This window comes from Solea solea, chromosome 19 (assembly GCF_958295425.1).
Source record: "Solea solea chromosome 19, fSolSol10.1, whole genome shotgun sequence".
In the NCBI taxonomy this organism is placed as follows: domain Eukaryota; kingdom Metazoa; phylum Chordata; class Actinopteri; order Pleuronectiformes; family Soleidae; genus Solea; species Solea solea.
In genome coordinates, this window is record NC_081152.1 from 4,890,152 (window position 1) to 4,915,515 (window position 25,364).

General features: G+C 39.5%; 1 protein-coding gene across 9 annotated transcripts; it reads left to right on the forward strand.

The window, feature by feature from the left end:
* The first annotated feature begins 1,045 nt into the window (after nucleotides 1–1,045).
* Nucleotides 1,046–24,637, forward strand: tnpo1 (transportin 1). Of its 9 annotated transcripts, none has more exons than XM_058617045.1 (25): nucleotides 1,050–1,370; nucleotides 1,518–1,640; nucleotides 2,964–3,039; nucleotides 3,610–3,759; nucleotides 4,457–4,563; nucleotides 10,000–10,133; nucleotides 10,748–10,829; nucleotides 11,555–11,677; nucleotides 12,147–12,265; nucleotides 12,989–13,049; nucleotides 13,297–13,465; nucleotides 13,681–13,833; nucleotides 14,495–14,720; nucleotides 14,832–15,003; nucleotides 15,305–15,391; nucleotides 15,492–15,599; nucleotides 16,068–16,226; nucleotides 16,794–16,881; nucleotides 16,963–17,061; nucleotides 17,194–17,289; nucleotides 19,087–19,162; nucleotides 20,051–20,150; nucleotides 20,245–20,319; nucleotides 20,619–20,758; nucleotides 20,854–24,637. In XM_058617045.1, the coding sequence occupies exons 2-24, from the start codon at nucleotides 1,536–1,538 to the stop codon at nucleotides 20,724–20,726; spliced, it is 2,673 nt and encodes an 890-aa protein (XP_058473028.1). In that variant the 5' UTR covers nucleotides 1,050–1,370; nucleotides 1,518–1,535; the 3' UTR covers nucleotides 20,727–20,758; nucleotides 20,854–24,637. The 9 variants fall into 9 exon arrangements, 7 of the variants coding, with proteins under 7 accessions (XP_058473033.1, XP_058473031.1, XP_058473028.1 ...); XM_058617046.1 differs by having other exon boundaries at nucleotides 1,521–1,640; XM_058617047.1 differs by having other exon boundaries at nucleotides 1,527–1,640.
* Nucleotides 24,638–25,364: the final 727 nt, after the last annotated feature.

Sequence of the window (25,364 nt, forward strand, 5' to 3'; positions counted from 1 at the left end):
TTTTTTTTTTTTTTAAACTTACCAGAGCTGGGATCAACTAGACCAGTGCTTCGCTGAGAAAATATTGAGCTCTTAAAGGAACCCCGTAATCATACTGTATAAAATACAGTGGCTTAAACGGACTGTGCAAAGTAGGCTACGGACCTCACAGAAAGCAGATTTATTCCAAGTTGAACTCTCTCTCTCATCCTCATCTTCCTCACGTTTACTGTACTTCAGACACTGATATAGTGAAATTAGATGACCGTGTTACACCAAAACTTCTCAAACGGACACATCCATCCAATTGCTAGATATTTTTCAGCATATCTTCCAATACTTTTTATCTATCACAGCCGTCAAAGATATCAAAGTGTCCATGGTAGCTTTTATCTGAAGAGCAAAATAACATCAGAAAGGCCACAAAGCCACGTTCCTTTCCTTGCGAGAGTATTTTAATTTAATCAAAGGCTTACGGCCAACGGTTAACTACTTCAACTGTTAATAAATGACATTGTCACAAGTGTCAAATCTTTCCTGAACTAAAACTAACTTCTGGCTCCTACAGTCCCTGTTGCCATTTCAGATTGTTTTTTTTTTTTTAGAGCATTATATTGTAATTTCATGACATTTGTGAAATCATTTTTTTTAAGCTGTAATTGCTTTTTGTTACAGCACAGTGTGCTTTTACACATTTTCCTACAGAAGATTTTATTTTTTTTCTTAGAAAGCACTTGGAGTGCAGGCATCTGCCAAGTGGTCTCAGTTTCCCACCATGTCACTCAAAGTCAGTCATGTGGATCAGTCAAAACAAATCATTGGGTCATAACCTTCATAACCTATATTTAACGTTTGAGTCAAATGCAAGGAATATGCAGGCAAAACCTCATAACCTCCTTGGCTGAGGTCAATGTATCACGACCAGCCGCTAGGTGACGCCATTATGCGTCAGCACACAAAATATAGCAGCGTGACCCTCAGGCACGCCGTGCTGCCTTCATGAGCAGTCGGACATATCTTGTTGTGCTATGTTTCGTAGCCATACAGTCCGTAATTTACTTGAATGTATGGATGTAATGAATGTGGCTTGAATTTACACGCGTTAAAACATATTTGAGCGTCTAGCTGTGAGTTAAAGATACAACAAATGTTTTATTTTTGGGAGCTTGGGAGCATGTAAAAGACATGTCAGGTATTAGGACCGCTCGTCCGTACGTCAGCTGACGGCCCAGCCAATTATATGTCGCCGCCGCACTGTTTGGCCCACAGCTTCTTCAGCTTGTTGCGAAAACGGATGTCTCTGCCGTGAGCAGGCCCGTGTCTGAAAACCCAGACAGACGGTCACATTTCAGCGGAGAGTCAGCTACACTCGAGCACGTCGGTCCGAACAGGTAAACGCCGCTCCGTGTCCACGTTCAATGAACGCGTCTGGCTAGAGCGTGACTTTCATTGTCCCCTCGCGTTTTGGGAGAAGGAATTAGCGAGTCGTTTTGGTGACAATTCATCCGCTTTGGCTCATGTTGTTCCTTTATCTGCAGCAGCAGCAGCAGAGCAAGATGGAGTGTGAGTGGAAGCCAGACGAGCAAGGACTCCAGCAGATTTTACAGCTTCTGAAAGAGTCTCAGTCTCCAGATACGTCCACACAGAGATCCGTCCAGCAAGTATCCTTTCCTCAGCCCGCTGTCCTCTGCTTTAACAAGGCTGTTAACGCTCAACAGGCTAACTAGCTATAACCACACCAGCAGTCGAGCCGGGTGGACGGCACCGTTATAAACTAGTCCGTAGTCTCTGGTTGCTGCTTTTTTGTCTCTAATAGGCAATAGAGCGCTAATAAGCTCCATGTTGTAGACCAGGGCCGTGTCGGACCGTGATGAATATTGCTGGGCCTTTGTAACAGTAGATTCTGGCGTGTTATGTCACGGTAATACAGTTACCCTGCACTTGAACGTCGCATGGCTCAGCCCAGCAGTTAATCGCAGTCCTAAACGCCCTTTATTACCCAGTAAATAATGAGTGCAGAGCTAATTCATCGAACAGCCCCCCCCCCCCATCATGAGCCACATAATTTTTGAGTGTTAAATTTGTCTTATATATTTTTAATTATCAGAAAGTGTAGAGATGATCATTTTACAGAGAGAAATATCAATATATCATCTATAGTTTAATGGCACTTATGATTGAGGGCGAAGTTGTAACAATTGTGTAATGACAATTATTATTGTTGTTATTATCAGTGTTAATATTGTTTAATTCATTCAATTCAATTCAAACTTTATTAGGGACACAAGTGAGCACCAACAGAACACAACACGATAAAATTAGTTTTGTGCGTAAAATGTAAAAAAAAAACAAAAACATATTTGTTTTACTGGCATAGATTGGCAAAGAAAATATTGCCTCGTATCTGGAATCAGAGTGAGGGGGGAAAACTAACTTATTATTAAACTACTTGGCATTTAGTCATAAATTGATTGATGCATTACAGGAAATACATAAAGGAGGATTAAATACTGTATTAAATGCATCAGTATCTAACATTGTTTAACCACTCTATTCTTTTGCAGAGTTACCAAAGCAGATTAGAATAGAATTTAATTGTGGAGAAAATCACTGACAGAATTAACATTTATGGAGGCATTTATTACCTGCTGGTCCTAATGTTTTTGGTTTTGTTTTCCTTTTGTTTTTGGATGCATCCTGATCATTAAGTCATGTACTGCAGAGCTGCTGTTGTAACTCTGAGTGTGCCATGTGGTTGGTCAAGTATTCAGTCAGGCAAACAACAATATTATGACCTCACCAATCAGCATACACCCACTTCCCTCTCACACATGCCATTACACCGCCTCCTGAAAACATAAACACCTGCTCTTTCTCCATCTCTTTAGCTGAAAGTGTTTATGTTGGTTTTGTGCTCACAAGTTTTATTTTAATGACGTATTACAGTAAACTTAGCACCTTGTCTTCCTCAACCACTTCCACAGAGACTCGAGCAACTCAACCAGTTTCCAGACTTCAACAACTATTTAATATTTGTTTTGACAAAGTTAAAATCAGAAGGTAAGAATCTGTATTTTATTTTGTTGTATTTGTACCACGTTCTTAGATGATGTGAGCCATGACTCGGCTGCCCTGATGGCATCTGTGCCACAGAATGACGTGGCACTGAGAATATGGGTCGCTCTAATTTTAAACCTAATTCCTGGCACCACTCAGCTCTTGGCTTGACTGTCTACACAGTAATGACTCAAATGTTAAGAGGTGTTAAGACATCGCTCACAGTTCAGATCCAACAAGCCACAAATATTCATGAAGAAAAAGATGATCAAGTCACAAAGTAGAGCCATCAATTTATAATTACATGTTGATAATATATTAGTAGCAGTTCAGCCATTTGCTAATTATTCCCTTTGCTTTTAAGTTGATATAATGCAAAACTTTGCATTTTTTCACACACAAATCATGATCTACTTTATTCTGATGCTTGCGTGAATGGTGCTGGGTTTAATGCAAAGCAATGTGGAGGCTCTTTGTTAGTCAGTGACCTTCACAGCACTGAAATCTTTGCTCTGGCTCCACTGGTGTATTTGATTTTCAGTTCATTCACTTACCTTGTCTCCACTTTACAAGATGAGCCAACGCGGTCCCTGAGTGGGCTGATACTGAAGAACAATGTGAAGGCCCACTATCAGAACTTCCCCAATGGTGTGTCTGAGTTCATCAAGAGCGAGTGTCTCCAGAACATTGGAGACTCTTCTCCCCTTATCCGGGCCACTGTGGGTAAGTGACCACTTTTGGACCCAGTTACTGTAAAGATGCCAGGGAAGAATGATGAATGATTATTTGTAGGACTGCAACCAATAATTATTATCATTTTAGATTCATCTGCTGATTAGTATCTCAGTTAATTGGATAGATGTGTTTTTGTTTTGTCTACAGACACAAAAGCAAAGAAAAGAGCAAATAAACGTATTGACATTTAAGAAGTTAAAATCAGAGAATATTCTATTGAAATAAAATAACCCACTCAAACTAATAGTTGAGAATTAAATTAGTGATTGAATCATAATCATTGCAGCCCTAATTATAAGATGAATTTATATAGAAAGGTGCTGCATATTGGTGTTATAGATTTGTTTATTTGCAGTTACAGCATATGCTCTACTCCTGCCACGTTGAACCTGCTGCTGAGTACAAGGGCTTCACATGAATTACAGGGGAAATGTCTTATCAGTATTTGTAGCTGATGACAGACTCACAGCAGGTTAAAACCAAGCAATGGTGTCTGTAAAGTGATTTACTATTAAAACTAAAAATATTATTTTTAAGATTTTAAGATAATTATTAAGACTATTCTACAATCAGTGTGAATGTCTGGGATTCTTTTGTGACGGTGAATTTCACAGTAGTGTGTGTTCTTCGTGCATCCACCACCACAGTGTGACTTATACAGTATCGTAAATCTTTGCTTTGACAGGCATCCTCATCACCACGATTGCCTCCAAAGGAGAATTACAAAACTGGCCAGAGCTCCTGCCTAAGCTCTGCCTGCTGCTGGATTCTGAGGACTACAACACGTGTGAGGTGAGGATAATCTCTGGAGTTGGAGGTTGGCTCTTGTGGCATCTGATTTTGTTAGTCTGCTCTTCAGTTCAATTTGTCTCTTTGTTTTGTTAAGTTCCTTTGAGTATTGTTTAATATGCTACATAAATCAAAAGAATATGCACACAGAAAATTTACATGTAAATCAAATCATCCCATTGACAGCTTAATTATCAGTAGACTCAAAGTGGGACAGACAAACACGACATACCATTGGAAATTCTGGCTTGTGAGGACAACACTGTCATTTTTGTATTACTGTGAACATTTAATACTCAGGGTTTTAGATGTTATTTTGCACCGCTCAGCTAAGTCTAAATTAGAAGAAATGCACCCCAGCTCTTTTCTGTGTCTATGTCTATGAGTGTGTTTAAGCAGTTTTGTGATCATATGTAATGTTATGCATGTGCTATAAGTAAGCCAGTGGAGACACGCAGCGCTGCTGTTTGTTAATTTATTTATTTATTTATTTATTTATTTGTCGAAAGAGAAGAGAGCTGCATCATCTATTAAGTGGCAGCTGGAGAGCTTCCTGCTGGCCCAGTGAGCTAATGGCAGACTCACAGCTGGAACAGCAGCAGTCACAGCTACAGATTATATTTTATAAAACACACGACCCCATTATCTGTCTTTTACTTATTTATTAGCAAAATACAATATAAATGTTTTCTTCCTCTATAAATCCACTTCTAAACCCCATTGTATTATATTTGGGTGAATATCTATTATCTAAACTGTCCTTAATAACTTCACACTGTCATTGAAATAGAAATAGTAGATAAATAAGATGCTGGATCAGTTTATCTGTGTGATCTGTGTATCAGTGCTGCGTCCATACTTAACCTCACATAAACTCTCTGGATGTTAATGTGCTGTGAGCTGCATGTGCCTGTGATCTTGGTGTGTAGAGGAGAGGTGCATACCTTTACATTGGAGAACACACACAACAATTAAGGCACATGTTTAAGTGTAATGCTAAATTCAGCTGCGTCAAAGGGCGTTTGAAATGTATCCGACCAGGATTAGCCATCGCTGCCTTGGAGCAGGAATGTCCACATGATTATTTGAAAATGAAAACCAGGCTTGTGACAGAAAAAAGGCTCTTGTTGTTGAACCACAGTACGCCTCTCTGATGAAGCTCCTCCAGAAGATGAGAATTAGGTCAGTTGTTTACCGTGGAGGATCTAGATGTATGTGGGTTAGGTTTAATGCCCAACAGTGACTAAATGTAGGAACCGCTCGTAAGACTTGCTGTTTTTTTTAATCTCTATCCTCGTGTAAACGTAATATTAATGTTAAACTATGGCTATAACTATTAATTACTATTTAAGACTTACACTGTGATTAATGTACAGCTGCAATACTTTATGTGGTCATTGGTTCTGGAGAGTTTTCCCCATATCCTGATTTGAAACTGAATGATTCATTCTCCATCAGAACCACACATTGTGAAACAAAGTTTTTACTTAATTTTGAAACAATAGCCTCCGTTTGATCTCATATGTTGACGGTAATTAAACTGACATCATCATGCGTAGTGTATTTCTGCTCAGCGATATCTCATGTGTCGTTGAAATGTGCCGTCTCTCTGTACAGTTGCAGTCAGCTCAGTTATCCTCACTGTCATGTATTTTATTCAGCTGCAGTGAACGTGGGAGTGCACTGCCAGAGCTGCAGCAGACCTCGGTGCTGCGAATACCTGTGTCATACCAAATTAATTGGTGAAGGTGTTGCCTGTTTCCATGGAGACCCTTAAATAAACCACATCATTACTGCCACGAGGATTTTGATATCTATTTTTGGGAATATATTAGACGGCTGCCAGTGTTTCGGTGCCATATGCATTTAAGTATCCAAGCAATGTGAAATGCACGTACAGAGTTAATTAGCAATGACTTCCACATCACTCAATGATTTGTCCTCATTATGCATACATTGTATAATGGTGTGTAGGTGTTAGGTGTGAGTGATCGGAGGTTGAAGGTCACTGTGTTTATATTTGTGATGGTTATGGACATATTTAATAGATTAGATGCAAACCTGCTGTCGTTCTTTAGGAGTTGCAGCTGTGCAGTAAGTCCTGTCTTGTTAATGGACAGAGATGAGCTGTAGTAGAGAGAGCCAACACTGTAAGCCTCACCGCATGCTCTATAAAAAGACATAAGCAGGTGTATTGGAACCCAAGTGCAGTGTTGGTGGATGTCTTTATATAGGTTCTGCCTGAGAGCAGTTTTACTGTCATGATTAATGGCGTTTGGAAAGTGGTTGCGCTGGTGTTGTGAGGGTCAGGTTTGATGTCGCTCCTGAGGGTGTAAACGCTCACGTATGACAATGCTCTGTCACCGTCGCTCTGATGTGAACCACAACTTCAGGCCTGTTTCCAGTAGCAGGAGTCCTGAAGAGCTGCTGGACTGACTAAACACATTCTAAACGTTTGCCTTGACTCGCTGTCATCTGTGTGAGTTACATTCTCGAGTTTAACAACCTTTCATAGCTGCTCTTGGAGAGTGGATTACACTTCAGCATCACTGGAATGCTTGAAGGCCACTCCCATTTCTCTGCCCTTTTTCCGACACACTCTTCACTCTTACAAACACCGACAGTGTCCTGTAGGGGTGGGAATCACAGGGTACCTCACGATACATGGGCCAAGATAGCAATCGATAGCAAGCGATACATCACGATATGAAATTAGCATAGACTGTTTACTTTAGAGCGCCTTCATTTTTTTAAATTAAAATATCAATATTTGCCTTCGCATACATCACCAAATTGATATTTTGACCCACCCCTAGTGTCCGATGTGTTGACATCAGGACTGTGCCATGTCCTGCTTCTCATTAGAGGTAGGCAAGATACATCGTCTAAGATAATGTAGTGATTCTTGTTCTGCAAATTGACTTAATCGAGCACTTCACAAAATACAATGAAACACACACTGAAACTCCACAGCAGAAACCGTCCTTGCTGCAGCAGTGTCACATGACCTCTCGCTAGCATCCGCCCTGCTACACAGGTTAGCCTCAAGAGCAGAGAATCTGAATTCAATGTTTCTACACTGTAGTTCAATTATGCCTTTGAATTTTTATTGAATGCTAAAGTAAGAAAATAAGAGTTGTTTCCTGGAACATTGTGTCCATTGTTATAATCTATATCAACAATTCAAAACTTAAACTGTTAAAAATCAACATTTTAAAGGATATCGACTAATTATCATTGCTGTCAAAATCCTCAAAGATGTTGAGACATTAGCTATTATATAATTTTGTTTTGCATTGTGTTTCATGCGTAAACCTGCCATACAGTGTTGGGCAATATGGCCAGAAACTAAAAAAGTTTCAAAACAGACAATTTGCTCCTCAGTGAAAGTAGCCAGTAAATTAAGTTTTAAAATTCTTTATGGACAGAAAAAACCAAACACTTGAGGCAAAACATTTCATAGCAATTAATGACACAGAAGATCGGTGACTAAAATTTCAAAGTCAAAATTCTTGATTTCAAACGATTACTAAAGCCTTTTCTCTTTTACATGAGAAAAGGAGCGCGCTCAAAAACTAGTGTGCTCTAACAGCTCCACGGCTTCAACTAAAGTGAGCACAGGCAGCATGACAATCATCCGGTCAGTCAGAAGCTGGACATGCGACAGAAACGCTCAGCTTCAGCAACTCTAATCACTCAAAATCCAGTGGCTGCAACAGGTACTGAAGAAAATTATATCGGAAAATACATATCCTGTTATTGAATTATTACCCAGCCCTGATTTAATGCGATGCTTTTGTACTGAAAATGATGAGAAGTGTTATTTTGTCCGACTAGAATGACAAAAAAAGCAACGCTTTAAATTTCAGTTTTGCGTCATAGATAATCAAATTATTTGCAGATTCATCTTTTGACAGTTGAATGATGGATTTAAATTTTCATTTTCCACGGATAATCATCTCTCAATCAATTTTTTGTGTTTTAGTATTATAAATCCTCTCTGCTTCCACTTTTTTTTTTTACAAAACCTCAACATCAAGTCCTCACCTGTACACTCTCCGAGGCAGTGGGTTTATTTCCTTGTCAGTTTGAAGCTTGCAGGGAGCCACTGAGCAGACTCTCCTGTTCTTATTAGTGGAAAAATGGTTTGATTCACCTGATACGTGCTTCTCTCCACCTGTGACCTTGACACAGTCTCAGCCTTAACCTTCATCATCGTTCTATCCCCGACATTTCTTTTTGCATCCGAGACCCGTGTGGAGCTGTCATCTGAAAGGAATGCAGACGTGAGAGCCGTTTCCATGGAAACACTTTGCCGATAGCGTCAGTGTCAGCGCTGTTTCGTGTGTGCTTCTCAGACTGCATTTTTGTGAGAGACAGTGGAATCCGCAGCATACTTAGAGCATACTAACAATCTGTCAAGCAGCTAGAAACAGAGACAGACGTGTGTTTAAGTCTGATGAACACTCGCAGACTGTTTGAAGGTAACATCAACAGCATTGGTGAGCCAGCTCAGCCTGAACAGCACAATAATTATTAGAATAGTGTCTCAGTAGAAGCTTGTTTTTCCTTTGTTCCCCATGTATATCCAATGAATATGAAGGTGCACTGGGATAAAAATATGTTTCGAATGTTGGGGAAAATCCAGTAGAAAGAAAAATTAATGTTTGGACTGTCAACGTTGTTTCATGGCAGGAATGAGTGTGTTATTTTTCCATTAAAATAATGTATTTTGACTACAAAATCTATTTTTTGCAGTCACAGTTTTTGTGACAACTGCTCTATTTTTGATTATTCTGTATTCTATCACAGTTACAAATGTAGTGTACGCAGTGAAATGGGTGATATGGCTTATAGATGATATTTGGATATGTATGCTGTACGGGGCGTTTCCTTTTACAGTACACATAAAAAGCTGAACTCAGGTTTCTGGAAAAAAAACAGTTCTTTCAGATAACACCTGGTTTATTTGGGTTTTATGCGTGTTAGAAACAATGAAATTGCCTATAAATAGGTCAAACTTAGCTATAACACAAATAATAAGAAGTATTAAAATTAAAGAAGTATTATTAGGTGCCTTTTTATGATTATGATTATGTGTATTTTTCTTTACCAACTAAATTTGTGTGTATTTCACAAATTGCTTCAATATAATTATAATGATGATCATCAGTGCAACTGCCTTTAAAACCAGGAAAAGTCATCACAGATAGATTCCTTATCATGATATGACAAAATGTCACAATTTAGGTATAATTTCGATAGCACAAAATGAATGAAGTAAGGAGAACTCAAGAATCACATTACTATAATTATCATTATCCACAATATCTCAGTAGTTGTGGTCCAAGTGCATGGTCACTGTGGAATCCAGACAGTGGTATTCACCCTCATCTTTCTTTCTTTTACGTGTCGTCCATGTTCCTCTCCGTCTTTCAGGGATCGTTTGGAGCCCTGCAGAAGATCTGTGAAGACTCTGCTGAGATCCTGGACAGTGACATGCTGGACCGTCCCCTCAACGTCATGATCCCCAAGTTCTTACAGTTTTTTAAGCACAACAGTCCTAAGATTCGGTATGACGTTTCTCCTGACATTTTCTATTTTTAAGAACCTTAAGTCTTGTGCATTTAACCACTCTCCATGCGTTAATTGAGATTCAGTGAGTAATTGTTTTATTTTTAACTCATGACGCATGATTATTAGTATGTTGCTCAGAATGATGTACAACATTTCTTGCTGTGAAAACATGTAATTACATATACTGAAGGTTTATGGCTGCGATCAATGACACTTCCATTATCAGATACAGTTTTTCTTTCCTAAACCTCAAAATGATGACATTCATAAATGTTTTTTTTGCTAAATAACCAACAATATAAATGTTTTCATGGTTTGTGGATCATTTAAGACGCCGAAAATTCAAAGAACATCTTTGTGTTAAAAAGATTAATAACATTTTTTTAATGCAATTAATGTAAGTAATCCAGGAATAATTGACAAATTGATAAATTGTTGCAGCCCTATGTAAACGGATGTCTCAGTCTTTTTATAATGTAGGAGTTTTTCTCGTGTCAGAAGGTTAAACACGTGTAGTTTAGAGCAAAGAAGAAGACAGAGGCTGCATTCATAGTGTGCAGCATGTGAGGTAAACACGCTGGTCTGACACGCTGGTGTTATTGTGTTGCAGGTCTCATGCTATCGCCTGCGTCAATCAGTTCATCATCAGCAGGACTCAGGCCCTGATGCTGCACATCGACGCTTTCATCGAGGTGAGTCTTTCCACAGTTCACACACACATAACAAGTGTTTCAGTAAATAAAAGCAGGTTGTTTATGGCTTATCTCTCTGCCTGTTGCCTTTGTACAGCTTCTGAGTGTATTCTTGTGTTCAAATTGAGAGCACATTTTGACGAGTACATTGCGTGGCTTCCTTTCTGCTGATGTTATACATGTTTCTCTATCCCAAAAGTCTTGTCTGACAGAAAACACATCAATGGTGAAAGAATTTAGATTTATTTTTTTATTGCTTTTAGTTACAACTTAAAAGCATGTTTCATCCTCAACTTATGAAACAGCGATGTAAGATTAGTATAAAATAGCAAAACAGCCACAGTGGTGGCAGGTCTGCAGTTACAGGGAGCGTGAATTCATGTTAAAAGGAACAAATTACTACCATTATAATAACTATTTCTTTTCACTTTTTGTTTTTCACACAACTTTCAGCACATTTATATGACAATAGAAACAACTAATTATGGTGTTAGTCCGACTAAAACCAGACTATTAATATACATGTTAGTCCAACTGAAATTGTACTTAACTGAAATTTCCCAAAATTGGATTAACACACCCAGATAATGTTACCGCTGCATTTAGGGGGAGACTGATTTATTGTATTCTACTCTGTTCTGAAACATTAAAACACAATACAATGTACATCGAAAAACCAAACAACTTTAAGAAGACATACAGTATGACCCTCTTTCTCCCTCCAGAACCTGTTTGCTCTGGCAACAGATGAGGAACCAGAAGTGAGGAAGAACGTGTGCAGAGCTCTGGTCATGCTGCTGGAGGTTCGTCTGGACCGGCTCCTGCCACACATGCATAACATCATCGAGGTGAGTGTAATGTAGTAAGACTTCAGGGTCAATTTAGAATATTTGTACCCTGTATTCTTTCTTACTGATTTTATGAACTGATTCTACTCACATGCAATATGTTGTCTGCAAAACACTATAGTGAACAGCACAGGGGCGCATGGTCTCTAATTATTTATTAACATGTAGTTTGAGTTGATCCCAGAACTCCAAAAGATGACTCTTAATTTGTCTTTAAGTAAACTGTATTAAAAATCCACAATGTCTAAAATTATAACCATATTATTTAGACATGCATTCCTTGGCCATTTTTCTCTGGTTGAGCATCAGCACTCTTATCCATGAATGATACACCCATGATCACGCTCTGTGGACAAGACGTTGTACTTGTGTCACTGTTGGGCTGCAGATATTTAATGAATGAAATGAGACTGAAATAAAAACGTAAGGGCTGTAGTATGAACTTGGATTCCTTTTAATTTCCTCACAGTACATGCTACTGAGGACTCAGGACCAAGATGAAAACGTTGCCTTGGAAGCCTGTGAGTTCTGGCTAACTCTGGCCGAGCAGCCGGTGTGTAAGGAAGTGCTGTGTGGACACCTCTCCCAGTAAGTACACACACGCACACGCTTGCACAGCTATCCGTTTAAGGACTTTGACTTCCATTCATTTGGACAGCGTAAACAAAGCATCCATAACCAGTTAATGCCTAACCTTAAGCTTAACCTAACCACAATTCAAAGCTTAACTAGTTCCTCAGAAAATGAGTTTCTGCCTCATTACAACCAGGTTTTAGTGTCCATGAGGACTACTGGTCCTAACAAGGTCAGTGTTTATGCCAGAAAAGAGTCTGAAAGAGGAAACAAACACACACACACTTATTGACACAACATTCTTAGACATACTGTAAATTCCAGCCCCTTACCCTAACCTTAACCATCATAACAAATGCCTAACGCTAACCCTTAATCTAACCTGAACCTTAAAACCAAGTCTTAACGCATAAACTGTGACAGAATGTCCAGCCAAAGCGTCCCAACACACAAACACACCTACTTCCAACACACAAAGAGACACTTTAATACAAATATTGAAAGCTGTTGATTAATAACAACCTTGGCAGTTAGTCCCTGAAAGAGTGATGAATTCCTCTTCCTCAGCCCAGGACGTTTGATTAAGAACCTTGGCTGTCGACCGCTCCTCTAACATCTGTCACCACACTGTTACATTAAACCTCGCCACAGCGGGAATCGGCTGTGAATGATGGCTTTCGGCCTCTGACCTATCCTTGCCCTTTGTTCTCATAATTTTACCTCTGGTTTCCACTTCAGACTCACTCCGGTGCTTGTCAACGGGATGAAGTACTCTGAGATTGACATTATTCTGCTCAAGGTCAGTTCATATTGCCTGATATCTGTACCTGTAGGTGATACTGTGAATTACACCATGATTCAGGATGACACGAGGTTCCAATTGAATTGGATTTTAGATGTCATTTAGACGCACACATCATTTTGTGTCATGTAAAACACATTTTACACGCACTGACAACGTAGTGCAATAAAAAAACAACAGGAACAATAATTGTGTAAATTGATTGCACATGAAACGGGGAAAACTTGTATCTCGTCATTATCAGGGCGACATTGAAGAAGACGAGGCAATTCCTGACAACGAGCAAGACATCCGTCCACGCTTCCATCGGTCACGCACAGTCGCCCAACAACATGAGGCCGATGGGATCGAGGAAGACGAAGATGATGATGACGAACTGGATGATGATGATACTATTTCTGACTGGAACTTGCGTGAGTTCAGTTTTAAAGCACATAAAATCTTTTATTCTTTTCCTAAAAAAAGTAAATTTTCTATCTATGTTCCTGTCTGTCTTTCTCTTTATTGATTACCTGTGTATTGACTACTTGTGTTGTGTCTGTGTACTGTCATGTGACGTCTGTATGATGTTTGTCTGCACACTTCTTTGTTTGTACGTTTTGTCTCCCTCCTTTTTTCCAAATGTTAGGCAAGTGTTCGGCGGCGGCACTGGATGTGCTGGCCAACGTCTTCAGGGACGATCTGTTGCTGCACCTTCTGCCCCTCCTCAAAGAGCTGCTCTTCCATCCAGAGTGGGTGGTTAAAGAGTCCGGCATTCTCGTGCTGGGAGCTATAGCTGAAGGTAAGTGGACGGAGGAGATGAGGAGAAGATGGGAGATAAAAGAGTGGAGAGAAACCATAGGAAGTAAAGGGCCCTTTGCACATGAGCAACAACTTGAATAAACAGCACAAAACTGCAATTTGAAAGTGATTCACGCCAAGTGTGATGTAATCAAGCTATTAAATTAAAAGGACCTCCCTCACAGGCGGGAACAGGAGGAGTCGGCATCATATGATGCATTTTTATTCAGTCCTTTAACTCATTATAAAGGAAGAGGAAGAGGAAATATCTGGGTACAGCCAACACTAAAAATGAGAGGAGAGCTTGCATGGTTGAGGAGCTCAAACATAACCACTTCACCGCTTCAGGATCAATTTATAAACTTCAAAAAAACTTAAGATTTGAGCAAAGTCCTGTTTGTTTGTTCGTTTGTTTGAACATTTTAATGTCACATTATCAACTGATCATTGTGACCGGTCAGCGGTTTACCTTTGAAAGAAATCTACCTCAATCTGAAAAGAATGGATGCCACAGTATGGCGAAAGCTCACATTGACATTGTTGGATACAGGTTAGAAAAACAATAAGAATGTGCTCATAAATTGCACAAAAAAAACCCAAACACGTCTGTTGTCAGAGAAAATAGCTGCCCGAGCTGACGCTGTTGTTATCTCTGTCTCCAGGTTGTATGCAGGGCATGATCCCGTACCTGCCCGAGCTCATTCCCCACCTCGTCCTGTGTTTATCTGATAAGAAGGCCCTGGTGCGTTCAATCACCTGCTGGACACTGAGCCGCTACGCCCACTGGGTGGTCAGCCAGCCTCCAGACGTTTACCTGAAGCCCCTAATGACGGAGTTGCTCAAACGTATTCTGGACAGCAACAAGCGTGTGCAGGAGGCTGCTTGCAGGTAATTAATACATTAGTTTTTGAGTAGTTAATGTGATTACAGACAGATGCCCTTTGTTTGCTGTACAGTGTTTTCTTCCCTCCAAATTTTAATCTCTCCTTTTATACCCAGTGCCTTTGCCACTTTGGAGGAGGAGGCGTGTACAGAGCTGGTGCCCTATCTGGCATTCATCCTCGACACGCTGGTGTTTGCTTTCAGCAAGTACCAGCACAAGAACCTGCTTATTCTTTATGATGCCATTGGAACGCTGGCAGACTCAGTGGGACACCATCTGAATAAACCGGTATGTAGAACAAACAAAAACGTGGGTCGACCCAGTTTCACTTCACATTTCGATGTGAATATAAAATTAGCATACACTGTTTGATTTCTTCATCCTCATTTCCCCTCTTAGTGCTAGTAGTGGTGAGCGTGTACTTCCAGTTGTTATTGTGAAATACATCCTGAAACAAGCCACAGCCCCCCCCCCCCCCAAGTCTTGCGAGATGTTTTTGTTTCAACAGCTTGACCAAAGCATTATGTCTGCAATTATTTCCTCACATATTACTTGCACACTGACTAATTTAATCTGTGTAATCTAACAGGAGTACATCCAGATGTTGATGCCTCCACTGATCCAGAAATGGAACCAGCTTAAAGATGAAGACAAAGACCTTTTCCCTCTGTTAGAAGTGAGTTTTTACTTGTTCACTTGTTGCCTGCGTCAGTCCATATTGTTTGATGAAAACCTCCGACAGACAGATTCACTGAGTGTGTATCTGTGTTCCTCAGTGTTTGTCGTCAGTAGCCACTGCCCTGCAGAGCGGCTTCCTGCCCTACTGTGAGCCTGTGTATCAACGCTGTGTCAACCTGGTCCAGAAAACACTCGCTCAAGCCATGGTGAGAGCGCCGGACCCTTGAATGTCCATACATAATATCCACACCTGCACACACTCACACCACACTTCATCATCTGTCAATGATAAGACAAACATCTGGAGCCCAAATAGAGCAAGAATATTTACACAAGCTCAAATATAAATGAACGCTAATGCCGCTCTGTTTGCTGGATGTGTAAATAAATGATTGTTGGCCAACATGTTTTCATCAGTTTTATACAACAACTAAAGAGGTCATGGTTAAGTTGTTTACACTGCCTCCAAGTGGTGAAAAAATTAAGAAAAGCAGGTTTAATGTTCAGATAAACAATGTGAAATGTGGTTTCATGATAGAGAATTGACTCCATCATGTTAGAGCTTCATGAAATATTTTTTAAAAGAATATAAAAAAAGCTCATTTCAGTCTTTTGTCACGTTAAATTCATTTTTAACCTGTATTCTCTTGTTTTCCTGTCCTTCACTGTTGCAGCTTTATCAGTCACAGCCTGACCAGTATGAAGCCCCCGACAAAGACTTCATGATCGTGGCTTTGGATCTTCTCAGTGGACTCGCTGAGGGTTTGGGAGGAACCATTGAGCAGCTGGTTGCTCGTAGCAACATCCTCACACTCATGTATCAGTGCATGCAGGTAAAGAGCTGTCACGCTGTCACGCTGTGTTTGTGTGTGTGTGTTTGTGTGTGTGTGTGTGTGTGTGTGTGTGTGTGTGTGTGTGTGTGCACAAAGCTCAGGACACACCGCCCCTACAGTCTGCCTATGACAAAGAATGGGGACATACTGTGACGCTGCCACAGTTGGCATTTGGCAGGGAAAATAGTTGCACTCACGTTGTTGTTTTTTTCACGCCCACATGTCCAAATGAATCCTGGAAGTAATGAAAGAAAGTTGATTACATACGAGTTTCTTGTTGTGTGCCGTCTTAGCGTAAAGTTATTTGCACGCTACTTAATTTCCGTGTCTCTGCTCGTCCTCTGATTGGCTGGAGCTACACAGCTAATCACAGCGATTCAACACACTTGACTTATGCCAACAAGAGATGACGTCGCTGCACACACTGACCCAATGAGGGCTATTGATGGTCAATGACTGCCCAACGCCCGACTGTCGGGTGTGGTGTGTCCCGGTCTTGGTACGTCACTTGTCTGATGAACTGATGAAGTCAGCTGTTTTGTTTTGTTTTTCTCTCCGTCTGTTCAGGACAAAATGCCAGAAGTGCGCCAGAGTTCGTTTGCTCTGCTGGGAGATCTGACCAAGGCTTGTTTCCAGCACGTCAAACCATGCATCGGTAGTTTCTGTGCAGCTGATTCTGAAACTGTTTGGTAATAGTTTTGTCTGTTGCTAATTCGACTCATTGTCCCCCTTCCAGCTGATTTTATGCCCATACTGGGTACTAATTTGAACCCAGAGTTAATATCAGTGTGCAACAATGCGACATGGGCAATTGGAGAGATAGCTGTACAAATGGGTGAGTGCTGACCTTCGTAAACAATGTTCCCAACATATGATTTACACTTAATATTGTTATGGAAATACAGTCACTGGAGTGCACGGTCAACAGATTTCTTTCCATCATCGCTTCCTTCTCTGACACCCACAGGGCCCGAAATGCAGCCGTACATTGCCATGGTGCTGCACCAGCTGGTAGAGATCATTAACAGACCCAATACTCCAAAGACTCTGCTGGAAAACACAGGTACCACTTGGTGGCAGTGCTGAGCCAGAGCGAGCCATGTCACCACATACACAGGGAAGTGCTCACACACTCAGGTCCATTCAGCCAGGATTCACCACACTCACTTGGGTGCCTGTCATGCCCTCCCCAAGCCTTGACCCTTACAGGTTTCGCTGGTTTCGCCAAAGTACAGTATGTTAAGTATTTTCTCGACTGAGTTACCCTCTGGCAGCGTTGCAGCCTGACTACCTAATAAGAGAAAAGGAAACCCAGGGCAAACCCTGGTGTGAAATGCTTAACAATCTTGAATCAAGCGAACCGTGTAAGTGCCCAGTCTTGGAGTTTTACTAATGTGGTTTGACTCTGCACCATCACGTGTGTTAGTCTATCGTAACGGCAGAGGATTAATCACAGGTAGTGATACATTCTTAGCGTCACATATTTAAAACATCAGACTGAACTTACTGACCACTTAAACAATAACTAGTCATGAATGACTGACTAAGGTTAGGACACGTAGCCAAGAGCATTCTTCTTTTTTTTCTCCTTCCACGAGTTGAATTGCAAATTATAATGTCAGGAGTCAGAGACTGATGGTGCATGCAAGGGTGAAAGTGTAACCTGCCAAAATCAAATGAAAAAAAGTAGGGACTCTGTAGATGTGTTCCTGTTTGTTTGCTGTCAGTTTATTTGTTGCTTTTATTTACTGTTATTTAAATGTGGATGCATATCTGCTAATAGATGTTAAATGTTGTTAAGAATGGCCAATGTTTGATGCAGGATACATGATATAACTCGAACAACAGTCCCATAAGAATTCACTAATGTTTGCATCTGGCGAGTGGGACGTGTTTTTTTTTACAAGTTGCTGCATGTTTTCAACGTAAAAAATTGAAAACACGACAGTGAAACAAAAATGAAAATTAAGATACGTTTCGGCCATGTCTAAATCTAACGTCTGTCTTTCGAGATTTTTACGATTATCAGCGGAATTTGGCCAGTTGTAGCCGCGTAATGCCGCTGTTACATGTGGACGTGGCAGTAGAATCTCGTCATGAGTTTCCATTTTGACTCTAATCAGCTGATCCTGCACTGAACTGTACTCTAATGAGCATACCATCTGCTTTCTGCATGTGTCATTGGACTGTTCATAAATGCCTGTTTGTTAATGAGAATGTTGCATAGTTTTGTGTCTTTGAAACTTAGGTCCTCCCTCCTCTCTGCTTCATAAGAACCTGCTGTGCTGGATACTAGTCTCCCTCCATGTAGTTGGCTTGGAGTAATCTTGTCATTTCTTTTTCAAAAAGAACAAAATACAAATTTCTGTTTTCTTATGGAAAATTAACATTTGTGAGTTTAAGGGAGAAATCTCAAGTCATCTGCTAATGTTTTTCTCTCACACACTCACACACACACACCAGCGAGCCTGTGACCAAACACTGACACATTTTAAATCACGCTAATACACTTCAATCAGCTTCCTACCAGATTTCACTAGCTGTTTTGATCAACAGGATTTCTGAAAGCACATGCCATTGTTTGCCTTTTTCTATGAATGTCCTGTCAAAGTTGTCAGTGTGTTCTCCCTTAAACGTGTTGTATGTGTTTTTTTAGAGTGTCATATTTTACATTCCTCCTCATGTTTGAAGGGGCAGTAATAATCAACACTAGTGAAATCTTCTGTTTATTATCATACACAGATTCTGTTGATTTATGTCTCTGAGTTGTTTGTTTTTTCTTTATTTTTCTCCTCCCCTCCTCATTGCTCATGTCTTGGTTGGCGTTTGGTGGTGTGTAACCGTGATTGCGTTACCTTAGCAATAACAATTGGTCGTCTTGGTTACGTTTGTCCTCAAGAGGTGGCACCCATGCTACAGCAGTTTATAAGACCCTGGTGTGTATTATTCAATCTTTTATTTAATTCATCTGTTCTCTGCTTTCTTTCTATGCTCTCGCTGTCTTCTGTTGCTCCCTCTTCTCCCCTGTTGCTGTCCTTTCTTCTCTTCTCTCACTTTCCTCCTCAAAAGAAGTCTTTTTCAGTTGATTTTCTTTTCCCTATGAGTTTGTAATCATTGCCAACCATGTGACTAACCCTGTCCTCTTTTAGGTCCTTCTTGTGATTTGTTTTCTTTGTTTTTGCCTCTGTAGCACCTTCATGTATTATACATTAATTTGTTTAATTTCTAGCTGTTTTGTTTTTTTTGTCATTGTTAACTGTCGCTAACAACCTAAAAGATGCATGGGATCAGATCTGTCACATGCCTGCTGGTTCAACAACAGAGAAAGGCTGCAGTCTTTGCTGCAAAAGACCAATTCCTAAATCCCTTTCTCTTTTTAGTAGCCACCCAGCTGCATGTGCCTGTCCCATAGTGTCCCCAAACCTTCTGTACTCAATCTGTCCAAAGAAAAGTAAAATATTATTTTTAAGGTGCTAAAGACGAGGTTGTGATGAACACAGTGCTCAGAACAAAGTGAAGTTACATGCGCTCAAGAGTAGTTGTGTAAAATGTTTAAACAAAAGTGTTTTATTTATTTTATTTTTGTGTTTCGTGTGCATGCTTGAGTTGTCATTGTAAACTGCTCACATAGATGTATAATATGTATTTACTGTTAAGAAAACACCTTAAATTTTAAATAGTTTTCCAGCAAGTAAAAAGATTTGTTCACATGCATATACGTTATTAGCTTTAGTAGTTATTTAGTAGTTTATACAAGTATCTAAAATTGTTATTTAAAGGGTTTGGATATGTCTCCTGTTAAATGTGGCTGTCCCTGTTGTCAGGTGCTCCTCACTACGAAATATAAGAGACAATGAGGAGAAAGACTCTGCGTTCAGAGGAATTTGCACTATGATCAGTGTAAATCCAGGAGGTGTAGTGCAGGTGAGACCCAGCACTAAGATGCTATGATGGTAATTAAGTTTTTTGAATGGCTCTGGAAGTTAAAATGTCACCTCACCTCTCTCTCCTGGAACAGGACTTTATATTCTTCTGTGACGCAGTGGCCTCCTGGGTAAATCCAAAGGAGGATCTCAGAGACATGTTCTATAAGGTAACACCTGAAAGTGACTACAGGTTTGGCTGCACATTAATAAAACTACCGAGAAGATGGCAGTGAAGTGACATAACTGCTTAAAATGGACAAATTTCATTTAGGAGGCAAAACACTTCATGGTTTTTAGCAGATGATTCACTTTGCCATTCACTAACTCTCCCCTGCCCCCTAGTGGAGGGCTGGAAACATGCACAGTGTGACACTTGTAATAACCTTGTCATACACATGAGCTATTTTAAAAAGGGAGTGTTCCTTTATAACATGGTATGAACTCCTCTCCTGGTGTTGAATTTCAGATCCTTCACGGGTTTAAGAACCAGGTGGGCGAGGACAACTGGAGACGATTCTCAGACCAGTTCCCGATGCCACTGAAGGAGCGGCTGGCAACCTTTTACGGGGTCTAACTGTTTCCCTGGCAGTGTGCCTCATCACTGGGGTCAGTTTTCCTCTCTGATGTCACTCACCACAGAATCAATGGATCAAAAGTCCTGATTTTGGTACTTAATGTCGTGTGTCTCTGTCTCTGCACAGGTTATTCACTTTGGGAGACAAAATGGGGAACCTCTTTTACCCAGGGAACATGTTACCCTTTACTGGGGGGAAGGGTCTGCCTGCTGAGGGGAGGGAAGGGGTTCGGGCCCCTCCCCGACCTGGTGGACGGGGTGGGAGGGAGGTGGTAGCTGCAGTGCTCAGAGCCCCAATGCACAGGCAAATGGGGGAAAGGGACAGGCAGAACAACTTAATCGTGGGAGGAAAATTCATGTAATCACATCTTACTCAGAAATAATGACATTTCTGTTTCTTCTTCTTTTTTTTTTCTCTATATTTCTTCCCCAAACTCTTCACTTTCTGTCAGTTGAACTACTGAAAAAGAAATGCAAGCTAATGCGGAGAAAAAGCTCTGCAAAACTCCGTGAAGCGTTTGCTCTTTCATTTTGTCTAGATGACGAGTTTTTCTTAAATTGAGAGGTTTGTGCAGAAAAGAGCAGTTACACATTCATGACCATGTCAGGCTGGTAAATGGCATGTTTAATGAAATAGCATTTTTACCACTGGAACAAAAGAGTGTTCACCTTAAAAACTTGCTAAGTTGGAAGTTCGTGAGACGAGACGTTTTCTTTATAAAGACAACGGTAGCTTAAAGGTTAAGGATCAGCAGCTAAAATAATGAATATCACAAAGAACAAGATCATTTCAGTGTTCCTATTCTTTAGCAGGGCAAAAGCTGTTATTTCTGTCACTGGAGAGCACAAGATTTTCTTTTACGGGCAGCTTTTCTGAGAATAGGTAGCATGCTTGTATCATTGTGAAAAGCTGTTGGATATTAGTGATGTGTGTTGCGTTCGACAGCTGTCATTCCCCTGTAGTAAGGCTCTTCTTTGACCTCATATGTTTGATCTATTCGCAGTACTTTTTGTTTCCTCTACCAGATAATTACAGCAATCAGCTGTAGTGTAGCATGACGGCTTTTTTTTTGGCACCAAAATGAGAGGTGTTCAAATAAAAAAATAAAAAGAGTCTTGGCTGTGATGTAACGGTGCAGTGAATGCCGCAGTATTGGTCTCGTGGTGTGGATGTGACACGGACATTCATATCAAAGCTTTAGACGCTCACAATCCTTTGTACTGTCGGAGCATTGTGGACGAGAGATGAGGAAGCAGAAGCACACAGTTGATGTTGTCCTGTGAGTCGCTCATTATCTTCTGTTCCTTTGGATTTAAAAAAAACCACAACAACACTAAACCCGTCAAAGTGATGTTCAGTGACTTTTGGCTATTAGAACCTCGCAGCTCATCGAATCAGTGTTGGATATGTTTATTTCTCAGTGTACTGAAGTTTTCTGATTAGTTGTTTGGCTTCTTGTGCTCAAAGCATGATCTTGAGGATGACTGTGTAATGTTTTGGGTGGTTGTGCTTCGTGGGGTACTTGGATGCTTTCGTCTCTTGCATGTTGGTGGCCCCTCACACCCCAACATATAGTGGGAGGTGGGGATAATGGGAGGGAGGGGAAGCTTCAAATTAAGGTTTAAAAAGTACATAAACAGTAAGCATTGTAGGTATTATAACTCTGGGACAGTCCTAATGTCACATAAACCCTGCTGGAGTGTTCTCCCTTAACTTTTACCCCATAGCTGGATGTAAAGTTTTTAAAAACTGTGAAACTACAATGTCGATTGTCTTTTGTTGTTTTTGCGCTGTTATATTTAATTAAATGTGTAAGTGTTTAAGTTACAGACATAGGCTGAATGTATTCCATGATGGGTTGGAGAGTGAGGATTTTTGTCTTTTTTTTAAATTTAATTTAATTTAATTTAATTTTTTTTTTAATGCCCAGCCAGTCATTTTTCCTCTGCTGGCCAGAGTAATAACTGCAGTATTTTAACATGACATGCACTTAAAAATTAAATCTCATGCGCTTGAAATAAATAATTGTAGCCAAATCCTTGATAATATTACGACGTATTAGGGCCAAACTGAAGAGAGAGAAAATAATAGTTTTTATAAATTATATAATTAACAATTAATTATATAATTTTACAAGAATAAAGTTGTAATATTATGAGAATAAAGTGATAATTTTACTAGAATGAAGTTGTTATATTATGAGATTCTTTTTTTATCATTATCTAATTAAATGTATTATTATTACATAGCAACAGAACGCACAAAAGATAATTAACTCCAAGTCTGTGTGATTCTTTCTTCCCAACAGACTCAGTGTCTTGCACAATCTTTCCAAAGTCCTGATGCTAAAGATTATGTGGTGCTAATGTGCCAAAAAATATTAAGTATTTCTTTATTTGTGAAGCCCCAATCAAAATGTAACTTCAGGAAATGCTCCACGTTTCTCATCTTGACGCAGGTTGCAGCTGATGATCTGAGATTTTGCTTGAATAATAATTAGGACTTTATTCTCAAAAGATTAAAAAAATGCCTTCAGTTTGGCCCGAAAACTCCATCGTATCATATGACCCTGGTGTGAACACAGATCATTAATAAAATGATGCTGCTAAAATGTATTTACTTAATGCAATAATTAATGAGTAGTAAGTATATAATCTATCTTGATGCAATTGGGTTATTAGACTTTAAGAGTAGTTTAGTTTTCTCTGATAAACAATGTGAAATGTGAAGCAAATGGCGGTGAAACACAGGATATAAATGCATCATGGAATACAGAGGCAAATACGTACATGTGCCACGTCATTTTGTGTTTTGAAGTGATCGTTGTCCGTCACATTCCAGCTGTTTGGCATGCAAAAACAAATAGGCTAATCACAGCTTGATTTGGAGGGGGGGGGGGTGTGCGTTAGTGTGCATTTGTGTGTGTCCGCTGTCCTGCCGGTCGTTCATTGAGAGAATGTCGGTCTATGAAACACATGAAACGAACCCCAGCCCCGCTGTGCTGTTTTTCTGACTCGACTGCTGCTATACATTGTAGTTGTGTTTCACTACTTGAAAATGTGTTTTTTCCTATGTGTTAACCTCAGGTCGTCTGTAATTCAGTGTTAATTGTTTTCATCGTTCTGCCCCTCAATGTGTACACCTTTATTCACATCCTCAACAGCTAAAGATAAGTGAATCTTCTGCCCTTCTTATTAAAAATGGGTAACCATGGGTGTGGATTGACGTTAGTGTTAAATGTGTGCAGCGCCGCTAGATGTCAAATGTTAAGGATAACTGCAACGCAGGAGGGAAGAGTCATTAGGAAACTTGCACATACTTTAATGTATCTTTTGTCGAAAGTGATTGTTATCAGACTACGGTAATATTCAGTGTAATATGTACACAATGCCTTCAGAGCAAATGCTTTGAGGTTTTGTTGGTGTTTTGCAATAGATACACAGTACACTGTATCTAAAGAAGCAGGTAATGCCTCATTTAAAAGCAAAGAAACAGGTTGTCAACTTAAGGACATCATGTTATAAACATGATGTTTGCAGATGTGTGTTTGACTTTCTATGAAGCTTTACTGAAAATTTGTATTTTATAAAGCATCCACCAATATTGAGGAATGTCTAGTCAAAGAACTCCTGTATTCTCATTTTAGCCTTCAAACTTGATTAGACTATCTGCCTTCATCTTTTTTGCTGATAAAAGCAAAAACATCATTTTGATAGATATGGTTTTAGTTTTTTTAATAAGCTGCTGAATTTTAAAATTAATACTTATTGGGGCCACCAAATATTTTGGATCATGCAAAGAATCTATATTGTACTGTAGTAATTTTGTAATATTTGTAAGATGATATAGTGAGCGTGACTGGTTACCATTGCTTGAGTCTGTACATTGTTCCAATAAATTGTTTACATTACTCTTGAGTTTCTGTCTTGTATTTTTCACACGTTTTTGAACAGTTTTACCTTTTGCAGCAGCAGGAACAGTATATTGTATTATTATTGTTATTATTGTTGTTATAATAATAATTGTTATTATATTATTATTATTATTATTATTAATAATAATAATAATAATAATAATAATAATAATAATAATAATAATAGTTATAATAATCAATGTGGGTGAAATTGATTACCTTCTAATGTTATAGATAAGTTACATGAATAAGATTTTCTCCTGCCACATTACACTTTTTTTGGGGGGGTGTGTTGCATTCAAGTACAAAATACTAGTGGGGAAATGTCAACAGGTGTGAGTAACGAGCTATAAACATGGTAATGTATGAATGAGGAAACACCAGAAATTATATAATTATAAAAATAACAACATAAAAACATTTGTAACAGATGATCAGATCTAAATACACACAAAACAAATGATCAATTGTTGACGCTCCACTCCAAAAAAGCGCATTACATTCAACATTTTTACCTGTCATTGAAAATGAATGACGACTGATGTCGCCTTCCTTTGATATATGTGTCGCTTGTCTTGGCAATTAAGGTAAGGGATTTAATCTCAGCAAATTAGATTGCGCGCGGATTAAAGGCACGTTCTGTGGGAAATTCTTAATAATACTTATCCTAACTCAATGCGTTTTAAATGTTTATATTTTGCAAGTTTTAGAACATAAAATTCTC

Coding starts and splice junctions, on each gene's coding strand:
- tnpo1 (XM_058617048.1), top strand. CDS start 1,536: ATGGAGTGTGAGTGGAAGCCAGACGAGCAAGGACTCCAGCAGATTTTA. Junction 3,760..4,456: donor CCTTATCCGGGCCACTGTGG/GTAAGTGACCAC, acceptor TTGCTTTGACAG/GCATCCTCATCACCACGATT. Junction 16,227..16,793: donor TCATGTATCAGTGCATGCAG/GTAAAGAGCTGT, acceptor CCGTCTGTTCAG/GACAAAATGCCAGAAGTGCG.